We start from the raw sequence: 21,019 nt of genomic DNA, 5'->3' as shown, positions 1-21,019 counted from the left end.
TCCAAAGATTAGATCTGATAGACTGCCTGATGAACTATGTATGGAGATTTGTAACATTGTACAGGAGACAGGGATCAAGACTATCCCCAAGAAAAAGAAATGCAAAAAGGCAAAATGGCTGTCTGAGGAGGGCTTAGAAATAGCTGTGAAAAGAAGAGAAGTGAAAAGAAAAGGAGAAAAGGAAAGATACACCCATTTGAATGCAGATGTAAGAGATGTGGCTTCAATTCCTGGGTCAGAAAGATCCTCTGGAGAAGGAAACGACCACTCCCTCCAGTATTCTTAGCTGGAGAATCCCATGGACAGAGGAGTCTGGTGTGCTACTTTCTCTGGAGTCACAAAGAGTTGGACATAACTGAAGCAATTTAGCATGCATACATGTATGCATAGATGAATGCAGACAAGAATTGGAATGGATTGATCAGAATCCAGATGAGCAGGAATAGAGTAAAATGAAATATTTGAAAGGATGAAAGAGGAGTGCCAACCTAGAACTCCATTCCCAGCAATATCATACTTCAAAATTGAACAAATTGTTTCTCAAAGAGATAAAAACTGAGAAATTATCAACAGTATACCTACCTTGCAAAAAAATGTTAGAAGTCTAGGCAAAAGAAATTTGAGTTTAGGTCATAAACTTGGTTCTACATAAAAAAGAAATGAAGCATTTGAAAAAATACATATGAGTAAATTAAATTTTTTTTATTATTTTTCTTGTATTTGAGTAATCTAAATTATAATAATTTGTTTAAAATATTAATCTAATTACAGCATATGGATAAGTTAACTGAATAAGAACAATGACACAAGTGATATGAGAGAAAGTTGGAAATACACTTCATAGGTACTTATACTACCTGTGATATTATATGTATTATTTGATGGAAGATGGAAAATGTATATAGGAAACTTTAAGGCAACCACTAAAAACATTTTTAAGAGCCTTCATATATCTATGATTACAGTAAGATACAACTTAAAAAATGAAAAAGAATGCAAAGCATGCAAAGCATATTCTCAGAACCACAGTGAAATTAAACTAGAAATCAATAGCAAAAGTATATCTAGAAACCTCCCAAACATTTAGAAATTAAGCAACACACTTCTAAATAATTTGAGTCATATTAGGAGTCTCAAGAGAATTTAAGGAATATGTTGAACTTAATAAAAATGAAATACCTCTTTTGGAAACATGTGGGTATGGTGAAAGCAGCATTTAGAGGGAAATTTTTAGCATTAAAAACTTATGTTAGAGAGGAAGAATATCTAAAATATGTAACATAAGCTTACACATTTATAAACTACCTTTAAAACTAGAACAATTTAAGTCTCATGCAAGCGAAAGAAAATAAATAATTAAAAATTAGAGTGGAAATCAATGAAATTTAAATTAGGTCAGCAATAAGAGGAATAATCAATGAAATCAAAAGGGAGTTTCTTCTAGAAATTAATAAAATTGATAAATCTTTAGGTCCACAAAGTGATATCATAAGTGAAACAGACAAAGTCATTGAAAGACATAAGCATTATTATATAGAAAATGCAGGCTATCTACATAGCAAGTACTAGAACTAATAGACAAATATACCAAAGTGGCAAGGATACAAGGTCAATATGTAAAAGTCAAATGCATTCCTATATCCCAGTAATGAATGATTAAATTTGAAATTTAAAACTATATCAGTTATAGTTATATACCCTACCCCCAAAAAAGTTTTAGGTGTAAACCTAAAAATAATATGTATTTGGTCTATATGCAGATAACTACAAAAGCTGATGAAGACAATAGAAGATAATATAAATAGAGAAATATTTCATGAGCATGGATTGGAAGATTTAATATGTTTAAGCTGTTAGTTCTTCCTGACTTGATCTATAGATTCAATGAAATCCCAATCAAAATCTCAGGAAGCTACTTACCCAGTTATTTTGAACAATTCTGTAAACATGGAACCTATATATAAATATATAAAAGTTTTAAAAATTCACAAGTGCCCAAAACTGGAGGTAATCAAGAAACCTTTCTATTAATTAGTTATTCAGTTCAGGTGCTCATTTGTGTCTGACTCTTTGTGACCCTGTGGACTACAGCACACCAGGCCTCACTGTCCATCGCCAACTCCCGGAGTTTACTCAAACTCATGTCCATTGAGTCGGTGATGACATCCAACCATCTCATCTTCTGTTGTCCCCTTTTCCTCCCACCTTCAATCTTTCCCAGCATCAAGGCCTTTTCCAATGAGTCAGTTCTTCGCATCAGGTGACCAAAGTATTGGAGTTTCAGCTTCACCCTCAGTCTTTCCAATGAATATTCAGGACTGATCTCCTTTAGGATGGACTGGTTGGATCTCCTTGCAGTCCAAGGGACTCTCAAGAGTCTTCTCCAACACCACAGTTCAAAAACATCAATTTTGGGGTGCTCAGCTTTCTTTATAGTCCAACTCTCACATCCATACATGACTATTGGAAAAAAAACATAGCCTTGACTAGACGGACCTTTGTTGGCAGAGTAATGTCTGCACTTTTTAATATGTTGTCTAGGTTGGTCATAGATGAATGATTAAACAAACTTAGGTCCATCTATATAATAGAACATTCATTGATCAGCAACAATTAAGCCATGCAAAGGCATGTAAGAATTTTAAATGCTTATTGCAAAATGAAAAAAGTCAGAAAGGGCTGTGTTCCATTTTTTTGGAAAAGGCAAACCTAGAGACTGAATGGATTTGAGGATATATGTAAGAGTTGAATAGCTGATGCACAAGAAATATTTTAGGGCAAACCAAGGTTTTCTTAAGATATATGAAGCATTTGTCAAAACATAGACATTTATAACAGAATGACATTAGCACAGACAAATTTTAAAATAAGTCAGTTAGATTTGGAAAACTCAGCAGTGGTCACAGGATTGGAAAAGGTCAGCTTTCATTCCAATCCTAAAGAGTAATGCCAAAGAATGTCCAAACTACCATAAAATTGTGCTCATTTCTCATGCTAGTAAGGTTGCTTTAAGCTAGGCTTCAGTAGTATGTAAAGGGAGAATTTCCAGATGTACAGGTTAGGTTTAGAAAAGGCAGAGGAAGGAGATATAAAATTGTCAACATTTGTTGAATCATAGAGAAAGCAAGGGAATTCCAGAAAAAAAAATATTCTTTTGTTTGATTGACTATACTTTAAAGCTTTTGACTGTGTGGATCACAACAAAATGTGGAAAATTCTTAAAGAGATGGAAATTTAGAAACGTGTATGTGGATCAAGAAGCAACAATTGGAACATGGAACAATGGACTGGTTTACAATTGAGAAAGAAGTATATTGCCACCTTGCCTATTTAACTTCTGTGCATAGTATATCATGCAAAATGCCAGAATGGGTGAATCACAAGCTGGAATCAAGATTGCTGGGAGAAATATCAACAAGCATGATACCTCTCTAATGACAGAAAGTGAAGAAGAAGAAAAGAGTCTCTTGAAGGTGAAAGAGGAGAGTGAAAAATCTGGCTTAAGGCTCAACATTCAACAGCTAAGGTCATGGCATCCGGTCCCATCACTTCATGACAAATAGAAGGGGAAAAAGTGGAACAAGTATCAGATTTTTTGGGGGGGGGGGGCTCCAAAATCACTGTGGATGGTGACTGTAGCCATGAAATTAAAAGATGCTTTCCCCTGGAACAAAAGCTATGACAAAACTAAACTGCATATTAAAAAGCAAAGATATCATTCTGCCAACAAAGGTCCATATAGTCCATAAGGTCCATATAGTCAAAGCTGATTTTTCCAGTAGTCATATATGGGTGTGAGAGTTGGATCATAAAGAAGGTTGAGCACCAAAGAGTTCTAGTCCAGCAATTCTCCTTAGTATTTAGTCAATAGAAATAATAATATGTGATCACACGAAAAACTTTATATAAATATATCCCCAAAGTCCATAATAGATTAATTCATAACTGCAAAATACTGGAAGTAAATAAACCATTCATCTCATAATTAGATATGTAATATTTGTTGCATCTATACATATAATGGAATACTATTCAGAGATAAAAGGGAATGAATTAATGGTGCATTTAACAACATGGATGAAATACAATTGCATTGTATTATGTGAAATATTGATAAATAAGACAGCTACATATTGAATGTTGTTTATATAGCTTTCCGTAGAATTATAATTATGGCAGAAAACAGATCAGTGATTACCTTCATTTAGCAATTTTTATGATGGTTCTATGATGTGAGCATGATTAAATGAGTAAATCATTTGCCATTTGTGACTGAACTCAATTTCAGCCCCTGTCTCCTCCTTGAAGGTCTGGGGTGGGGTGGGGTGGAGGTCTGAGGGTTCTCTAATCACATGGCTGGTTCCTTGAGTCGTCAGCTCCCATGCTGAAACCATCTAAGGAACCACCAAGAGTCATTTCTCTAGCATAAGTTCAGATATGGTCTTGAATGGTTCATATATTCCGTTTCCACTTCCATGTTACATAACTTTGTGCAACAATCAAAAGAGATGATGCTTAAATGGAGAGGGTAGCATAGAAACATATACACTACCATATGTAAAATAAATAGCCAATACAAATTTGCTCTATGACTCAGGGTACTGAAACTGGGGCTCTATGCCCACCTTGAGGGATGGGGTGGAGTGGGAGGTGGGAGGGAAGTTCAAGAGGGAGACGACATATGTATACCTATGCTGATTCATCTTGATGTATGGCAGAAAGCAACACAATATTGTATAGGAATTATCCTTCAATTAGAAATAATTACATTAAAAAAAAAGAGAACGATGACGTTTGTATACAGTCAGGATGTACCTGGGACACAGTGCTCCAATGTATAACACATACTGTAGCTTTCTTGACCGCTACCACCAGTATTTCTGCTGCTGCAGTTAAGTCTGCCACAAACATCTGTAAAACAGTATACATGATTAAACTTCATAGCAGCCTCAAGGCTTAAAGACTTTTTAAATATAAAGAGTGAAAATATTAATATGTAAAATGTAAGGTAGTTTGAAGAATTTGGGAAGAAGCAGGTCAGGACGAGATTATGGATTTGAACAAGACAAATGTCTTCGCTAATTTCCATGAGAGTCTTTAATATGTGCTTCTATGCCATTTTATATTTAACTCCTTTAAACCATTTAATACTCATTGGGGATTTTCACATCTGAGTCTGTGTTTAGACTATCAATGATTTATAGAAAGAAAAAGTGTTTGGTTTTCTTTATTGTTTACATTCATAGAGTAAACCCAAATTCTACTACTTAGTTGGTTCTCAAGAAAAACAAGTTGAGCAAATAAAAATCCATTTCTAAGTTTTTTTTTTTAAGCTATGTGGCTGTTTAAATAAATTTTGACAATGTTACTAAGACACAACAATACTCTGTGTAGGTATTGTTAGAAAACGCCGCGGGAAGAAAGAGCCACCTCTAAGGACCGGTGGTGAAGGCCTTTATTGGGCGGTCGCTCTCGGGCAGAACTCCCGGGGAGGGGCGGGTGAGTGAGGAGACAAAGGGAGTCTGCGAGGAAGGAGAGGTGGGGAGAGGTTTTATATCAAGGCCAGGCGTCCAGGTCAGGTCCTTCTATATAAGGAAGAAAGCGCGGGCTACAGCGGCGGTGGGTGTCCAAGGGCTCTGTGTCCGTTCCTGGTAGTACCAGGCTGAAGGGGAGGGGGGGTCGGTTGGTCCCCGGAAGTTTAGCCAGCCTCCGGAACCTGTCTGCGGCACTTTTTCAGGGCAGGACTCAACACACCCGACCTTTCATCCCGGCCTTTTTGCTATAGGACAAGGGGCGCCGGTTCTCTCTGGCTTCTTCCTGCTGAACGGGGGCGTCGAGGGGTAGGGTGTGGCCGGGATGGCAGGGAGCGTCTGCCGCTAATTTTGTCACGGAATGTTTGTTGGAAGCCCTTGGTACTGCTGTCGCAACACCATCAGCTGGACCGTGTTGAGCCGTTGTTTGATAAAGGCCAAGAGCCTATTTAAGAGACAGGGCCCGAAAGTTAAGAGCAACAAGAGGATTATAAGTGGTCCCATTAAGGTCGAGAGCAGGGTGGACAGCCAGGGGGAGTTTTGGAACCATGATCCGAACCAACCTTGCTGGGCTTCCCGTTCCCTCTTTCTGCGCTCTAGTCCTTCTCTTACCTTGGCCATGGATTCTCTTACTACCCCTGTATGGTCTGCGTAAAAGCAACATTCTTCCTTGAGGGCTGCACAGAGGCCCCCTTGTTGTAAAAAGATCAGGTCTAGGCCTCGTCTGTTTTGTAACACCACTTCTGACAAAGAGGTTAGGGATTTTTCTAAGGCCATCATAGACTTTTCTATTCGTGCAATGTCTTCATCAATGGCGACTCTCAGGGTGATCAGGCCCTGATGTTGCGTGGTGAGGGAAGCAATGCCCGTACCCGTTCCGGCTGCCCCCAGGGCGAAAAGCGTTGCTAGGGTAATAGCCGTAACGGGCTCCCTCTTATGCCTAGGAGCTGGGGTGTCTCGGTCCCAAAAGTTGTAGAGGACCTCTTCTGGGTGGTATGTAATTTTGGGTACTGCCACTACCATGACACAGAATTCCCTGCTCTGGTCAAAGACAGCCAAATGGAGACAGGGCGTCAGCCCAGTCTGTGAGCATACCCACCACCCCCCGATTTCGGGTATGACGTATGTCTTATTGATGAAACTGGTGTCATTGTCAGTCTGGGTGCATAGGGTTTGTTTATCCGTAGGAATCGTGCCCAAGCAGGTCCCCGAACCCCATACTTCTTTTATGGTAAGGCCCACCTTGCGATCTCCCCAAGAACACTGCGGTGGGTTGGAGAGAGAGGATAAGTTGTAGGTGGCATTTAAGCCCATGGCCTCGTAGTAAGGTGGGTGTGAGGTGTAACAAAGCCAGGAGGATTGGGTTGCATTAGGATTGGAGTGGTTGAGGGCCCCGTAGGTTTCTTTGATCAAGTCCCACAGGGGTTCTTGGGTTTCCAGTGGGTCTGTCCGGGTTAGCTGAAGAGAGGGGGTAGGGGCAGGCGAGGTCACAGCCTTCGTGGCATCTGTCTCTTGTGGTGAGGGGCTGGGGGGTGAAATAACTTGGTTGGGCCCCACAGCAGGGGTCTGGGCGGGTTGCAGGACTTGCTGGATATACAACGTTGCGTTATTGCTTCCCGTGCCATAGGTATCATATATCATTACCCCCCAGGACAGCCCGGAAATCCATCTATTTTCAGTCCGTCCCTGCTGTGTAAATGATAGTCGGACCTGGTCGCTACATTGCCCTTGGTTGGAGGGTTGCCCCTGCCAACCTGATTTCAGGAGAGGGCCCGTGAAGGACATATTGATCAGATCTGGCTTGGTCACCGACCACTTCCAGTACCCATCGTTGGAAGTGACACAGCCCCAGGATTTACAGTAGCGGCTCACCATTCCCCCACAGGTCTTTATGTCTCCCCGCTGGTGTCCCGGGCAGGCATAAAACCCGAGGGACCTGACCCCACACTTGGAGTATCCTGATTGTTCGATTAACTTTGTAAGGTTAAAGTATAGGTCCGGCCACCACTTATCTTTTGGTTGGGTGGCTGTGGTCTGGTTTAGCTCTTCGTAGGTCTCTCCATTTTTTAAGATCCAGGTGACTTGAAAAGGCTGGTGGGGGTTTTGGTTGGTGTGCCCCCCTTTTTGTAGGACCCCCAATACCCCCAGAGTAACCCAGAGCAGAGAGCCCCGCATTGTTTTGAGGTAGGGGTGAAGGGGTATGGCGGACACTCAACCTTGTGAGTCTTGTATGGATGGAGTTGGTAACCAGGTCAGGGTGTCCCAAGGGAATAGCACCCCAGGAGTAGGAAGCAGATGGCTAGATATGTGAGGGCCAGGGACAGTCGAAGAGTGGAGGACCAATCGCGGGGGGCCGCGGCCGCTAATCCAATGGCAAAAATTATGGCCAGAGTTGTGACTGTTAGCAGCCACAGGGGGTGATGCCAGGTCAGCATCGGATATCGGGAGGTGGTCTCTCAATTATTTTGGGATCGATGACAGAGGGGTTTGGGTGATAGTCAGTTTGGTCGGCCCCGTGAGGGTGGAGCGGTAGGAGTAATTGGGAGGAGGGGCCTGGGCTGCGGCCACCCCTGTCTCCGGGAGACCCGGGGGAGCTCGTTTGAGCCGGGTTAGGTGATACCAGGGCTCGTGTCCCAGAAGTTTGGCTGCCGTGGGGGTGGTGAGGATTACAGTATGGGGCCCCGTCCAGCGAGGTTGTAGCAGGCGGGGATTTAAGGCTTTTAGCAGTACCTGATCTCCCGGGGCCAGAGGCTGAGCCGACCCTTCGTCGTCCGTCGGTTGTGGCAGGACCCGGTCTGCGTGTTCTCTCAGCAAGGATCGTAAGAGGTAGAAGAGGGGGAGGTACCCCGCGAGTGGGGGAGCCTCTCCCTCTGGGAGGTGAGTCAGGAGGTAGGGCCTGCCGTAGAGCAGTTCAAAAGGGGTCAAACCTGTTTTGGAGTGTGGTGTGGTGCGAATGCGAGTGAGCGCCAGAGGGAGGAGGTCGACCCAAGACAGCCGCAGTTCTGAGGCGAGCTTGGTCAGGTGCGTCTTGATGATGCCGTTTACCCGCTCTACCTTGCCTGACGATTGGGGCCGATAGGGAATGTGGAGATGCCAGTCGATGCCCAGGGCCGTAGCCACATGCTGGGAGATTTGTGAGATGAATGCAGGCCCATTGTCTGACTGGAGAGAGTTTGGCAACCCAAATCTGGGAATGAGATGGGTCGTCAAGACCTCTGCCACCGCCGCTGCCGTCTCTCGGGCCGTGGGGAAGGCCTCGACCCATCCTGAAAAGGTGTCTACTAAGACCAGCAGATAGCGGTAGGTTCGATGTCTGGGCATGTGGGTGAAGTCTATCTGCCAATCTTGCCCGGGCATATGTCCCCTTAGCTGGTGAGTCTCTTGTGGGGGTCGGAGTCCTCCTTGAGGAGAAGTGGAAGCACATGTTAGGCAGGAGCGGTGGACAGCATATATGGTCTGTCTGAGATGTAGGGGAGAAAAGACAGGGCTGAGAAAGGAAAAGAGAGCCCTTGGTCCGATGTGGAGGGTATTATGGATTTGGGATATTATGGCCTTAGCCTGGCGCTCGGGAAGCACCGGTTTATTATGGAGTAATATCCATCCCAACGGGTGCCTCTGAGACCCTTCCTGTGCCAGCAAGGCTCTGGCTTCTTTGCTGGAATAATCTGGGTTGAGGGTGGATCTCAAAGTCAGCAAGGGCTCGGGGGCTTGTTGTAAGGTGATTTGTCGAGCCACTTGGTCTGCCATATTATTACCCAGAGCGACAGCATCTTGAGTATTTCGGTGTCCCTTGCAGTGTATGATAGCGACCTCTTTGGGCAGGGATAAGGCATCTAACAGTCGAGTAATGTGGGGGGCATTACAGATGGGGGATCCTTTAGTGGTCAGGAAGCCCCGCTCTTTCCAGATTGCCGCGTGAGAATGGGCAATCAAGAAGGCATATTTGGAGTCTGTGTAAATATTGACCCTTTTTCCTTTTGCTAGATGTAAGGCTCTAGTTAGGGCTGTTAGTTCAGCCTTCTGAGAGGTCGTCCCGGCTGGCAGGGGCTGAGCCTCCAGGACTTCTCGGGTGGTTACCACAGCATAAGCCGCCCTTCGGTTCCCGTCGGGATCTCTCTTTGAGCTCCCATCGACGAACAAAGTTAGCTCTGGATCTGGTAGAGGTTCGGAAAACAGGTTGTGAGGTGGTTGCATAAGGGACTCAAGGACCTCTGGGCATGAGTGGGCTGGGGGTTTTGAGGAAAGGGGGAGGGAGGGCAATGAGGAAAGCGGGTTTAATTGTGGAGAGCGACCCACGGAAACTTGCGGATTGTCCAAAAATACCAGGTGAAACTGCTGGAGCCTGGATTCGCTGAGGTCAGATAGAAATCTAGAGGCTAGAAGATCACCAAGGCGATGAGGTGAGAAGATGGTCAGGGGCTGACCATGAATCAGCTTTTTAGCATCAGCGTACAATGTTGTCGCTGCTGCTAGTGCCCGCAGGCAGGGGAACCATCCCCTGGCTGTGGGGTCAAGTTGTTTGGATATGTAAGCAATAGGCAGCAGTTCAGGGCCAATTGGCTACACCAAGGCTCCAAAGGCTATCCTTCCCTTTTCATCAGTGTATAAATGGTGGGGATAGTTGGGATTGGGAAAAAAGAGAGGGGGTGCAGCCAATAGGGTTGAGCGTAAAGCGTGGAAGGCCTGAGCCACTTCGGTGGGGGAAGACAGCGGTCCCGTGGGAGTCTCTTTAGCGGCGGCATATAGGGGTTTGGCCAGAGTGGCGTAATTTGGGACCCAGTGTCGGAAGAATCCCGTCAGTCCCAAGAAGGACAATATCTGGTCTCCGTTGGCCGGAGGGCAGAGGGACCTGAGGAGGCTACACCGATCTGCTGTCAGGGCCTTAGTGGTAGGGGTGATTTGGAGGCCTAGATAGACAACAGAAGTCTGAGTCAGTTGAGCTTTGGATTGTGAGGCTCTGTAGCCCTGAGAACCGAGGAAATTAAGAAGAGTTGCAGAATGTCGTCGGGAGGTCTCTTCTGAGGGGCTGCAGAGGAGCAAGTCGTCTACGTATTGGAGAAGGGTGCTAGGACGGAGCGAGCATTTGGCCAGGTCCCAGGACAGAGCCTGCCCGAAGTAATGGGGACTGTCTCTGAACCCCTGAGGGAGTACGGTCCATGTGAGTTGTGTGGTTAACTGGGTGTCGGGGTCAGTCCAGGTGAAAGCAAAGAGGAATTGACAGTCGGGGTGGAGTGGGATGGTAAAAAAGGCATCTTTGAGGTAAATAACGGTGAAGTGAGAGGTTTCGGGAGGTATGGAAGAAAGGAGGGTGTAGGGGTTAGGAACAAGTGGATGGGCAGGGACCACCGCCGCATTGATCAGGCGGAGATCCTGCACTAGCCGGTAGTCTCCTGAAGCCTTTCGAACAGGGAGGATGGGCGTGTTACAGGGGGAGGTCGTGGGGATCAGGAGACCCTGTCCCATGAGGCGGTCGATGATGGGCTTTAGCCCCCTGAGGTTATGGGTAGACAGAGGAAACTGGGGCCGGGCTGGGAAACAGGTGGGGTCCCTTAGCCGGATGAGGACTGGAGGGTGGTGCCGGGCCACCACCGGGACTCGGGTGTCCCAGACCTCAGGATTAACAGAAGAGGTTGGAGGGTCAACAAGTAGCATCAGGAAGGCCCCTGACGTGGGAGCCGATTCTGGAGTTAGGTGAAGAGTGGCCTTTAGCTTAGCGAGAATATCTCTCCCCAAGAGAGGAGTAGGGCAGGAGGGGATGACCAGAAAGGAATGGGTAAATAGGCAGGAATCTAATTGACAGGATAGTGGTTGGGTCTGGAGCGGACACGAGGGTTGGCCGTCAATGCCCATAACTGAAACCTGGGAAGGACGTAAAGTGCCCCCGAAAGAGGGAAGGACCGAATAGGTAGCCCCCGTATCAACTAGAAAGTTGATAGACTTACCCGCTCCCTGGAGCGTTACCCTGGGCTCGGCTTGGGTTATCGGGGTTCCCGAGTCTGGGCGGCGTCAGTCATCGTCGAAGCTCAGCAGCTCTAAGGCCGGAGGAGGGCAGGAAGTCTCCCTGGGGCGCTCTGGTCTCCGGCCCCTAGAGGTCGGGGCCCGAGAGGCCTGGGGACAGTCGCTAGCCCAGTGTCCTCGCTGTTTGCACAAAGGGCACGGCTTGGAAGGAGGCCGCGGATTGGGGCACATCTTGGCCCAGTGTCCTTCTTGGCTGCACTTGAAGCAGGCCCCCGGAGGGGGGTTTCGGGGCCCCGAGCCCGCCGCCGGCCGCAGGGCTGCTACCAAGGCCTGGGTTTGCTGGTTTAGGAGGCTCGCCTGAAATTCGGCCTTTTGCTTGAGCCTTGCTTTTCGACTGGCCTCAGCAGTTTCTTCACGAGCATTGTAAACCTTAAAGGCCATTTTTACCAGGTCTCGAATAGGGGTCTGAGGGCCGTCCTCAGCCTTGGCCAGCTTTTTTCGGATGTCAGGTGCGGATTGGGAGATAAAACGATTGGCCAAGGTAGCTGCCCCAATGGGGGACTCAGGGGACAGTCTAGTGTATTGAACAAGGGCCTCAGTCAGCCGATTAAGAAACATGGCTGGGTTTTCGTCGGGCCCCTGAGTCACCTCATCTAGTCTGAGGAGGTTTACAACCTTATGAGAGGACGTTTCCATCCCATCGAGAATGCACTCTATCATATAGCATACCCGCAGCTGGCCGCCACCCCCTTCCTGGTAGTTCCAATTAGGGTAGGTGTCAGGAACTGCCTGAGCTCCCGGGGGACACTCGGGGGAGGGGCTGGCGCAGTGACGCTGATCAGCCTGCGCCCTGGCTGCCGTCCAAATGGCCTGCCTCTCTTCGGGGGTGGTGGTAGACCCCAGGATGACATATACGTCCTGCCATGTTAAGGCGTAGGCGCGGGTCAGACTAGTAAACTGCTTAATGTACTGAGTGGGGTTGGAGGAAAAGGATCGCAGCTTGGCCTCAATCTGGGCTAAGTCTTGGAGAGAGAAGGGGACGTGAACCTGGGCCAGGCCGTCGGCTCCCGCTACTTGCCACAGAGGGAGTAGCGGGGCTGGGGGAGGGGGAGGGGAGGCTCTTGGAGGGTTGCTATGGGAACCATCGTCTGCTACCAGATAGCCCTTGGAGCGAGTGTGGGAGCTAACCGGAGAAGCGGAGGGAGTGACGGGGGAAAGGGGAGGGTACAAGATAGGGTAAGGGGCCGGAGGGTCTGGGGCTGGCAGTGGAATCTCGCGGGCGGGAGCAGGGACAAAAGGGGCCGGAGCGGAGGGGGAGGGGGCGGGAACTGGAGAGGAAGGGGTGGGGACAGCCGGAGAGGAAGGGGTGGGGACAGCCGGAGAGGAAGGGGTGGGGACAGCCGGAGAGGCATAGGGAGGAGGGGCCACCAGATCTTCCGGGGGAACGGAGAAAGCAGAGGACTCAGAGGCGGGGGTAGTTGGGTTGGCGGGGGCCATGGTGAGTAGGATCTGGCTAGGAGCGCAGGTGGTGCACAGGGTGGGGCGAGAGCGCAACGTCCAAAAGGCCTGGACATAGGGGACCTCAGACCATTTTCCCGTTCTCCGGCAGTAATTATCTAAATCACGGAGGACGTCAAAGTCTAATGTCTCTGCGGCTGGCCATTGTGAGCCATTATCTAGGGAATACTGAGGCCAGGCCTGTGAACACAGAAAGGTGAGCTGCTTGGGGCGGATATATCCTTTTAGTCTTAGGGTCCGCAGGTTAGCCAGCAGGCACTCTAAGGGGGTGGAGTATTGGGGATCGGGTTTGGAGGCTGTCAATCCCATGGCGACCACGGGGCGTGGAGGCAACCCCCGCCGTCCGAACGTCTTCGGACGAGTCAAGGGGAGCCGGAGGTCCGTGTAGTCGTGGAGAACGTCTTCTTCACGACTGCAGGGGCCCGGGAAGGCCGAAGCCGGAGGTCTACTCAGTTGTTTAGGACGTCTCCCTCACGAACTGGTGACCGGAGAAGGCAGAAGCCGGAGGCCGAAGCCGGAGGTCTACTCAGCCGCTGAGGACGTCTCCCCACCAGCTGGTGACCGGGAGGGCCCAGTAAGTGCGCACCCATTACGGGGCCCTAGGAGGTGGTCGCCAGGGAGGGCAGGCCCCAAAGCCGAAGGGACTTACCCCGTATCCTGCCGTCCGGGGGGTTGGTCTGTCGCCTGGGTCCGGGGCTACCGCGGCGGTGGAGCTCGAGGGGGCCTCAACGGCGAGTGCCGGAGGGCTCTCACCTCGAGCCCCACGTTGGGCGCCAGATGTTAGAAAACGCCGCGGGAAGAAAGAGCCACCTCTAAGGACCGGTGGTGAAGGCCTTTATTGGGCGGTCGCTCTCGGGCAGAACTCCCGGGGAGGGGCGGGTGAGTGAGGAGACAAAGGGAGTCTGCGAGGAAGGAGAGGTGGGGAGAGGTTTTATATCAAGGCCAGGCGTCCAGGTCAGGTCCTTCTATATAAGGAAGAAAGCGCGGGCTACAGCGGCGGTGGGTGTCCAAGGGCTCTGTGTCCGTTCCTGGTAGTACCAGGCTGAAGGGGAGGGGGGGTAGGTCGGTCCCCGGAAGTTTAGCCAGCCTCCGGAACCTGTCTGCGGCACTTTTTCAGGGCAGGACTCAACACACCCGACCTTTCAGGTATCTAAAAGTGTATTTAATCTTGCTAAGATATAATAACACAAACCACAACAGAAATTCAATGCACAAATGTATGGGCTAGAAAATCCGTATTTCTTTTATTCTTCATATTTATATTTTATATAAATATTCCTCTCCAATATTGTTGATTTGTGAATGTTAATGTTTTTAAAATTTATTTTGCTATATACAAAATATTTATTAAGTTGTTTTAATATCTGATATAATTTTTAAATGTAGTATATTTCTTATTTGTTATTTTCCAATTAACCTTTTTCCAGAAAGTTAATTTTCTTGGCAACTGATTATAACAGACAGTCATTATATGTATAATGGCAGTCATAATCAATAAGTCATAACCTAAAATAATACTCTCACATTAGTAAAGTATGTATTAGTTGATAAATCAAAATTAATTACATGTTGATGTTGAAAACAATTTAGAAAATAAAATGAATTACATATTGTAACAAAAGAAAGATACTTCAAAAATATTTAAGCTATACAGCCTATACATATTCCTGTTACCCTTAGAGTACGTCCTAAGTGTCTCTGTTTAAAAGCTATATTTCTATTAATCCACTTTAAAGATTACAAATGAAGTATGTTTAGTGAAGAGATAATATTTATAAATAAAAATATGGGAGGGGAGATAGGCTGTAATTCCATGTCCCTCCTTTAACCACTGCTAACATATTATACTGCTTTCCAGTATAATATATATATTTGTAAAAAGAAAAGTGGACTCTCCAAAAATGCAATAAGCAAAATGCTGTCATTAAATGAGGAAAATCAAACCTTTGTGCCTATTCACATAGAGAACTTCCCAAGCACCTGAGTACTTTACCTTTAGTTCACTAGGCATCAGCTTGTTGCCGTATCTTAGCCGCTATTTTACATTATAATGGCATGGTAAAGAAGAGACAAAACTGTTGTTTCCCTGCTGACGATGTAATCAATACACACCTGTTTTCTGCTGGGAAAACTGCAGCAGTAGATGTGGTGGCATTTTAACCTGTAAGACGGTGACAAAATGGCATGCTGGAAACACATGAATTTGACAAACTTTCACATACTGTTTGCAAATTGAACACAAGCAGTGGGATGCTGGCATATGTTACAATTTCCATGATGACAGATTATGAGGCTTCAGGTAAAAGAATCATTCATGGAAAAAAAGAGGAAACCCAGTCATGAGACAAAGCTATAAGATGTATATATACTTCATGTTTTCTATATCTTCCAAATATGTTTATTTTAATATGAAGTTTCTTCTAAAAGCAAAAAAGTTGTCTTTTATTGTATCTTTTATAATATCTATAAAAATATCCATTAAAGTCTTTTATAATATCTATAAAAGTGGGGGATGAAAAATGCATTATACTTTTTCTTGAATTCTTGGTAAAATATATTACAAAATTAAAAGGTCTAAATATGATATTTTGAATAATTGTTTTAATTTTTTAAAAAAAATAGTTATTTAAGCAATGCATATGTAAAGAGATGCTGTATCTGAATGTAGTTACACCATCAGTTACTCTTCCTGCAAATTAGGGTTATTATCTACATTGTTAGTCTATTTCACACAAAATTGAACAAATTGGCCACATATTCAAATAGTTTCTTATTTAGAATAAAAAGAGATTATTATTGAGTTTTTGCTCAATTATTCTTTGTCATTTGCTGAGTATATGTTTAAAGAATGTTATCATTTTAATTTTATGATGAAGGGAAGTCCAATAGCATTTTAGAAGCTATTAAAAATTATTATTTGTATTGCCAATTTTTGTAAATATTCTTCTTCTTTAATAATAACAAATAAAGTTTCAATTTTTGTATATTTGTAATACATTTATTGATTTATTAGTCAGTAACTTTTCTTCATATATTATCATACAAAAATAATGTCTCTTTGTTTTCTAGCTCTAATTAAGTTGATCTGAAGACAATCTCCAACCAAAACTATGGTATTTTAAAAGAATTACCTTGGTACTGGGAATCATATAAAATTATGACTTTAACCTTATTTTTTTTCTGGAAAAAGAGCACAGATTTTATAGTTACTTTTTGTTATCTTGTAGGTTATATTACAATATTTAATTTAGTTTTTATTTATACAGTTTGTATAATGCCATTTTCTCCAGTATTAAATAATAAAGTGGTTTAGAATGTGAAGCTAAAACTTCTAATTGCACATGATTCTGTTTACAGCAGGGAGTCATCAGTGCTTCTGTAAGAAAAAAGAGAAGGAAAACCTGAGATAACAAAAAACATTTTTAGCTTTCCCTTTTGAAAGTTTGTTTTGTGTATAATAAAAACAACCAATCACCCAAGTGGAGATGACAGAAGATAGAGCCCCAAACATTTCTCTCATTCCAATTAGCCAACTGACCTGTCCATCATTTACAATTTATATTCTGCTATTTATTGAGAGGCTAGATAATAATGCTGTTGAGTTTTCACATATGTCTCATAAATCTAGCTCCTTGGATGATGCCTTCCCTGACTCATTCCTATTTTTCAAGTATTTTGCTCACATGAAATTGTTCCTGTTCATTATTTGCCCTTGGTTTTGTCGCACTTGTCTGACTTCCTAAAATAGAATGTAAAAATTCTTAAAGCAAGTACCCTTTTCTGTCTGTGCATGAGTGCCACAGTCCATGGGGTCACAAAGACTTGGACACGACTGAGCTGGTCCAAAGAGTTGGTACTGGACTGAACTGAATGTTAAAAATTTAAAACGTATTTTAGAACTTGACCCACATTGTCTGTACTATGTAACTTTATTTTGACCAACCTGTGGCCATTTAATGTAACACTCTGTCAATAAGAATACTATCAAAATCCAGGCTAAATCTATAGGACCACTAAGAGTTCTAGTCAATTTTGTTGACAAGACTAATATCTATCTTCTCTATCAGTTTTCCCCACTGTGCTTATATAGAGATGAAGAATAAAGCCATAATTTGAGACTTGGATATTTATCTATTTGTGTTTATGCTTACTTTCCTTGAATACCCTGTAGTAAAAGAATTTAGAGTAGAAATTCTAGATTCTTAATACTGTATGGAAGGAAAATATCATCTAAAGAAAATTATTCTTGAAAAAACTTTATGAATCCATAAGATTGCACTCTTACATATCATCCTACAAATCCAAACCATCTAGTTTTCCTTCCAGTTTGAAAAAGACTACTGTTTCTTCAGTTAAGAGTTAGAAGATACAGTTGGTTTGTGTTTAAGGGCGATTTTGGTTAAAATATGAATATTAAACACGAGAATTGCACTTACTATTTTATCATACACTACCAGAGGGCATATCCGTATTCATGACAGCCTCAAGTCTTACTTCTAGGTGCGTACGTCAATTGAGTGGAAAAGTGGAAATAAATGCTTAAACACTAAACTGATTGTCTCTCAGGAGTAGAATTCAGCTTCACTCTAATATATCAGGGTCCTTTAAGACTTGACCAAAAAAGAAGAGATAATATACTTTTCTTGCCTTGAATCAGGTAATTACGAGATTGAACAAAGCAGTAATAGCAGCTTACACAGAACTACCCTTAGTGGCCCTCGTCTGTGTTCATTTTGATGCGTTCAGCTGGCCAGCTTATATCTGACTTGTGTTCAGTCCATCTCTGCATTCTTAAATCCAACTGTCTTGGGATCTAACTCTGCCAAGCCTTGGTCTACACCATCTGCTCTGACTGACTGCCAGGATTCCCGGCTGCCCCAACAAGCCTGCAGAGACATTCTGGTCTTTATGTCTTCTGAGAATATTTGAGGTTTCCAAGTAGATGACTCTCAGATAAGTGAAGTATTGCAGTGTCCCAATTATAGAACATAATACTTCTCTTCCATTGATTATGATGTGATCTCTAACTATAAAAATCTGTCACCTAAAGTATGTCACTTTGTTTTATGTGACAAAATTGACAATAAACATTGACAAACCGCAGCATATATAGAGTAGACCAGCAGAGCAATGCTAATTCTTGTAACTATAAGAAAAGGTGTCTAAGGAAACTGACATGCGGGGCCTGGAAAACAGAATATCAGTGAATAATAGACCATAATAATAACAATAGAAAGTGACTCCATCTTCAAATGAAAAACACAGTTCAAAGAATGAGGGAATTCTTTTCAAGAGTCTACACCCTTACTGAGTGTCCATCGATGAAAAACTGTAACTGTTGTCAGTTCAGTTTAACAAGTGCTTTCAAATCTTCAAACACTTCACGGTTTTATGTACTGGAGTTTCTTCTTGCTAAAACAAGGTTGGGAGAGGGGAAGTGAGAGATCCAAAGACAAAACTACAAAAAGGAATCTCAAACATATTAAGAATATTACAAGAAGACAATCAAAATACAATATTTATTAGAGCACATACAGCAAACTAGGTTTCATACTCTGCAGTGATTATGTAAGGGAAAAGAATTATGGTTAAAAAAAGAGAAATATGATAGTTGGAATTCATAATATACTAATCATTAATAACTAGTGAATTTCTGAGTATTTTTCTGCACCAAATAAAGGATGGTTTAATGCTTTTCATGTAAATATATTTAAAACAAATTGTAACTCTCTAAATAAAAGATTATTATTAATAACAATAATAAAGAACACTACATACCTTAAACATAACACAATTGATTTCAGTCTTTTGTCTCCTAACTTCTTTCATGAAAGATTTTATCTACATCATCAGAGAGATATTCTGTCGCTAAAAGTTTAAATCTAATTTATCCAGTTTCTAAAAGTGCTATAAATTATCACTTAAAAATAAATATTTAATTAGAGAAGCCTGCTATTTATTTTTAAAAACCTGATTCTTAGCCAGTATACACTCCAAAGATGGTATAAAATTTTTCCTCCTGTCCCAACAAAACCAAAAATCCTCAGTATATTTTTCTACTTAGATACTTTATTTATTCTCCAAATATATATTAATTAAGCATGAATTTTGAGACAGACTCAATCATCTGTAAGTATGATATGCTATGAATGCTTGCTTAATGGAAATCAAGTGAGGATCAGTTGTCTCCATTTCTGTAGAAAGAAGATTGATTATTGCTCAGAATTAGTGAATGTGAGGCACTTTCATTTTCCACTTTAATTACTCAGAGTTTTTTGAGGTTATTCTCATCTCCTATTATGGAATGTGTGTGTTATGAGGAGATAAATGGGACTTTAGATTCTGGATTGCAAATATGAGGAGGCACATTTATATCTGATATCACAGTCTACCAAGCACCAGATGTAAAAGACAATGTGCATTATTGAGTAACAAGATATGACCTTGTACTTGTCCCACTTTGGGAGGAGTGAATGCAACTAATATGGCATTGATTTAAGCAGTTAATAAATGATATTTTACATCTTCCTTTGCAGGGAAGATGAGTAAATGAATGAAAGGAAGACTGAGTGAACTAGTTATTTAAGAGGGATTATCAAAGTTGAGAGATTATTTTTGCCTTTTACATACAATGCTTATTATTTTTCTTTTATAGACAATCCTTATTTTCCCTTAAAACATGTGATCTGATGCTGAAAATGGAAACTAAGGAAGGCAGATAAGAGGTTGAAAAACAAACTAACAGCAAATAACAGGAAGATGTTGGATCTTGATATCACTGGAGCTTCCATTAACATCCTCAGTTTTCAACCTCCAGAATCCTTTTAGACAAGAGAAACTAAATCTGTATCTTGAAATTTTCACTATTATTTTGTATTTTAAAAAGCATATATTCTAAATGATTGAGTATCAGAAGGACAGCAAGACTAAAGAAACAGTTTGTGTTAACATTTTTAAAGGAAAAATTAAGAATTTTTCCCTTAAAAATTTTAAGGGAATTTTTAAACAAGGACAGATATTAATTAATAGTGGTATACTTTTGGGGGAGTTAATTTTTATAGAAAAATGATAAATAATTGGTGGATACACATTTTCTATCATTTTAGATTCTTTAAGAAAAGCAATTTTTTCTGTTATTTTGATAAAATTTAGCACAAAGGTAATTTAGAAAAAAGTGACTGAATCACCACAGATACAAAGTAGTACCAAATAATAGTCTTAGTAAGACCCTGGTTCTTTTACTATAGAAGAAGAATGTAACATGTCAAGTTGGTTGACATAAATTGTTGTACTGAAAACACAGTCTATCTGAGTCTGAATGCAGAGTTCCAAAGAATAACAGGAATTAAGAAATAGAGGAAAACAATAGAATGAGAAAGACTAGAGATCTCTTCAAGAAAATTAGAGATACCAAGGGAATATTTCCTGCAAAGATGGCCACAATAAAGGACAGAAACATTAAGAACCTAACAGAAGTAGAAGAGATTAAGAAGAGGTGGCAAGTATATACAGAAGAACTGTACAAAAAAAGGTTTTAATGACCCAGATAACCACAATGGTGTGATCACTCACCTAGAGCCAGACATCTGGAGTGTGAAGTCAAGTGGGCCTTAGCATCTTCGGAAGCATTATTACAATCAAAGCCAGTGTAGGTGATATAATTAGAGTTGAACTATTCCAAATATAATAATAATAATGATAAACCTATGCTGTTAAAATGCTGTACTCAATATGCCAGCAAATTTGGAAACTCAGCAATGGCCACAGATCTGGAAAAGATGTGCTTTCATTCCAATTGCCAAGAAGGGCAATGCCAAAGGATGTTCAAACTACCAGACAATTGTGGTCATTTCACAAACTAGTAAGGTAATGCTCAAAATCCTTCAAGCTAGACTTCAGCAGCCTGTGAACCAAGAACTTCCAGATATTCAAGCTGGATTTAGAAAAGGCAGAGGAACCAGAGGCCAACTGGTCAACATCCATTGGATCACAGAAAAAGCAAGGGAATTAAA

At 42.8% G+C, this 21,019-nt stretch overlaps 1 protein-coding gene across 1 annotated transcript in view; it reads right to left on the bottom strand.

Moving 5' to 3' along the window:
- LOC136150715 (uncharacterized) overlaps positions 1-21,019 on the bottom strand; it is a 114,701-nt gene that overhangs the window by 31,144 nt on the left and 62,538 nt on the right. The window contains exons 2-5 of the mRNA XM_065911410.1: positions 13,657-13,840; positions 8,262-8,654; positions 5,755-5,976; positions 4,849-4,911 (exon numbers count right to left, since the gene is read on the bottom strand). Coding sequence (XP_065767482.1) covers positions 4,849-4,911; positions 5,755-5,976; positions 8,262-8,654; positions 13,657-13,840 — 862 coding nt within the window. The remainder of the gene's footprint in view (positions 1-4,848; positions 4,912-5,754; positions 5,977-8,261; positions 8,655-13,656; positions 13,841-21,019) is intronic.

Source organism: Muntiacus reevesi, chromosome 19 (assembly GCF_963930625.1).
Source record: "Muntiacus reevesi chromosome 19, mMunRee1.1, whole genome shotgun sequence".
Lineage (NCBI taxonomy): Eukaryota > Metazoa > Chordata > Mammalia > Artiodactyla > Cervidae > Muntiacus > Muntiacus reevesi.
This window is presented reverse-complemented; position numbering and strand designations above follow the sequence as displayed.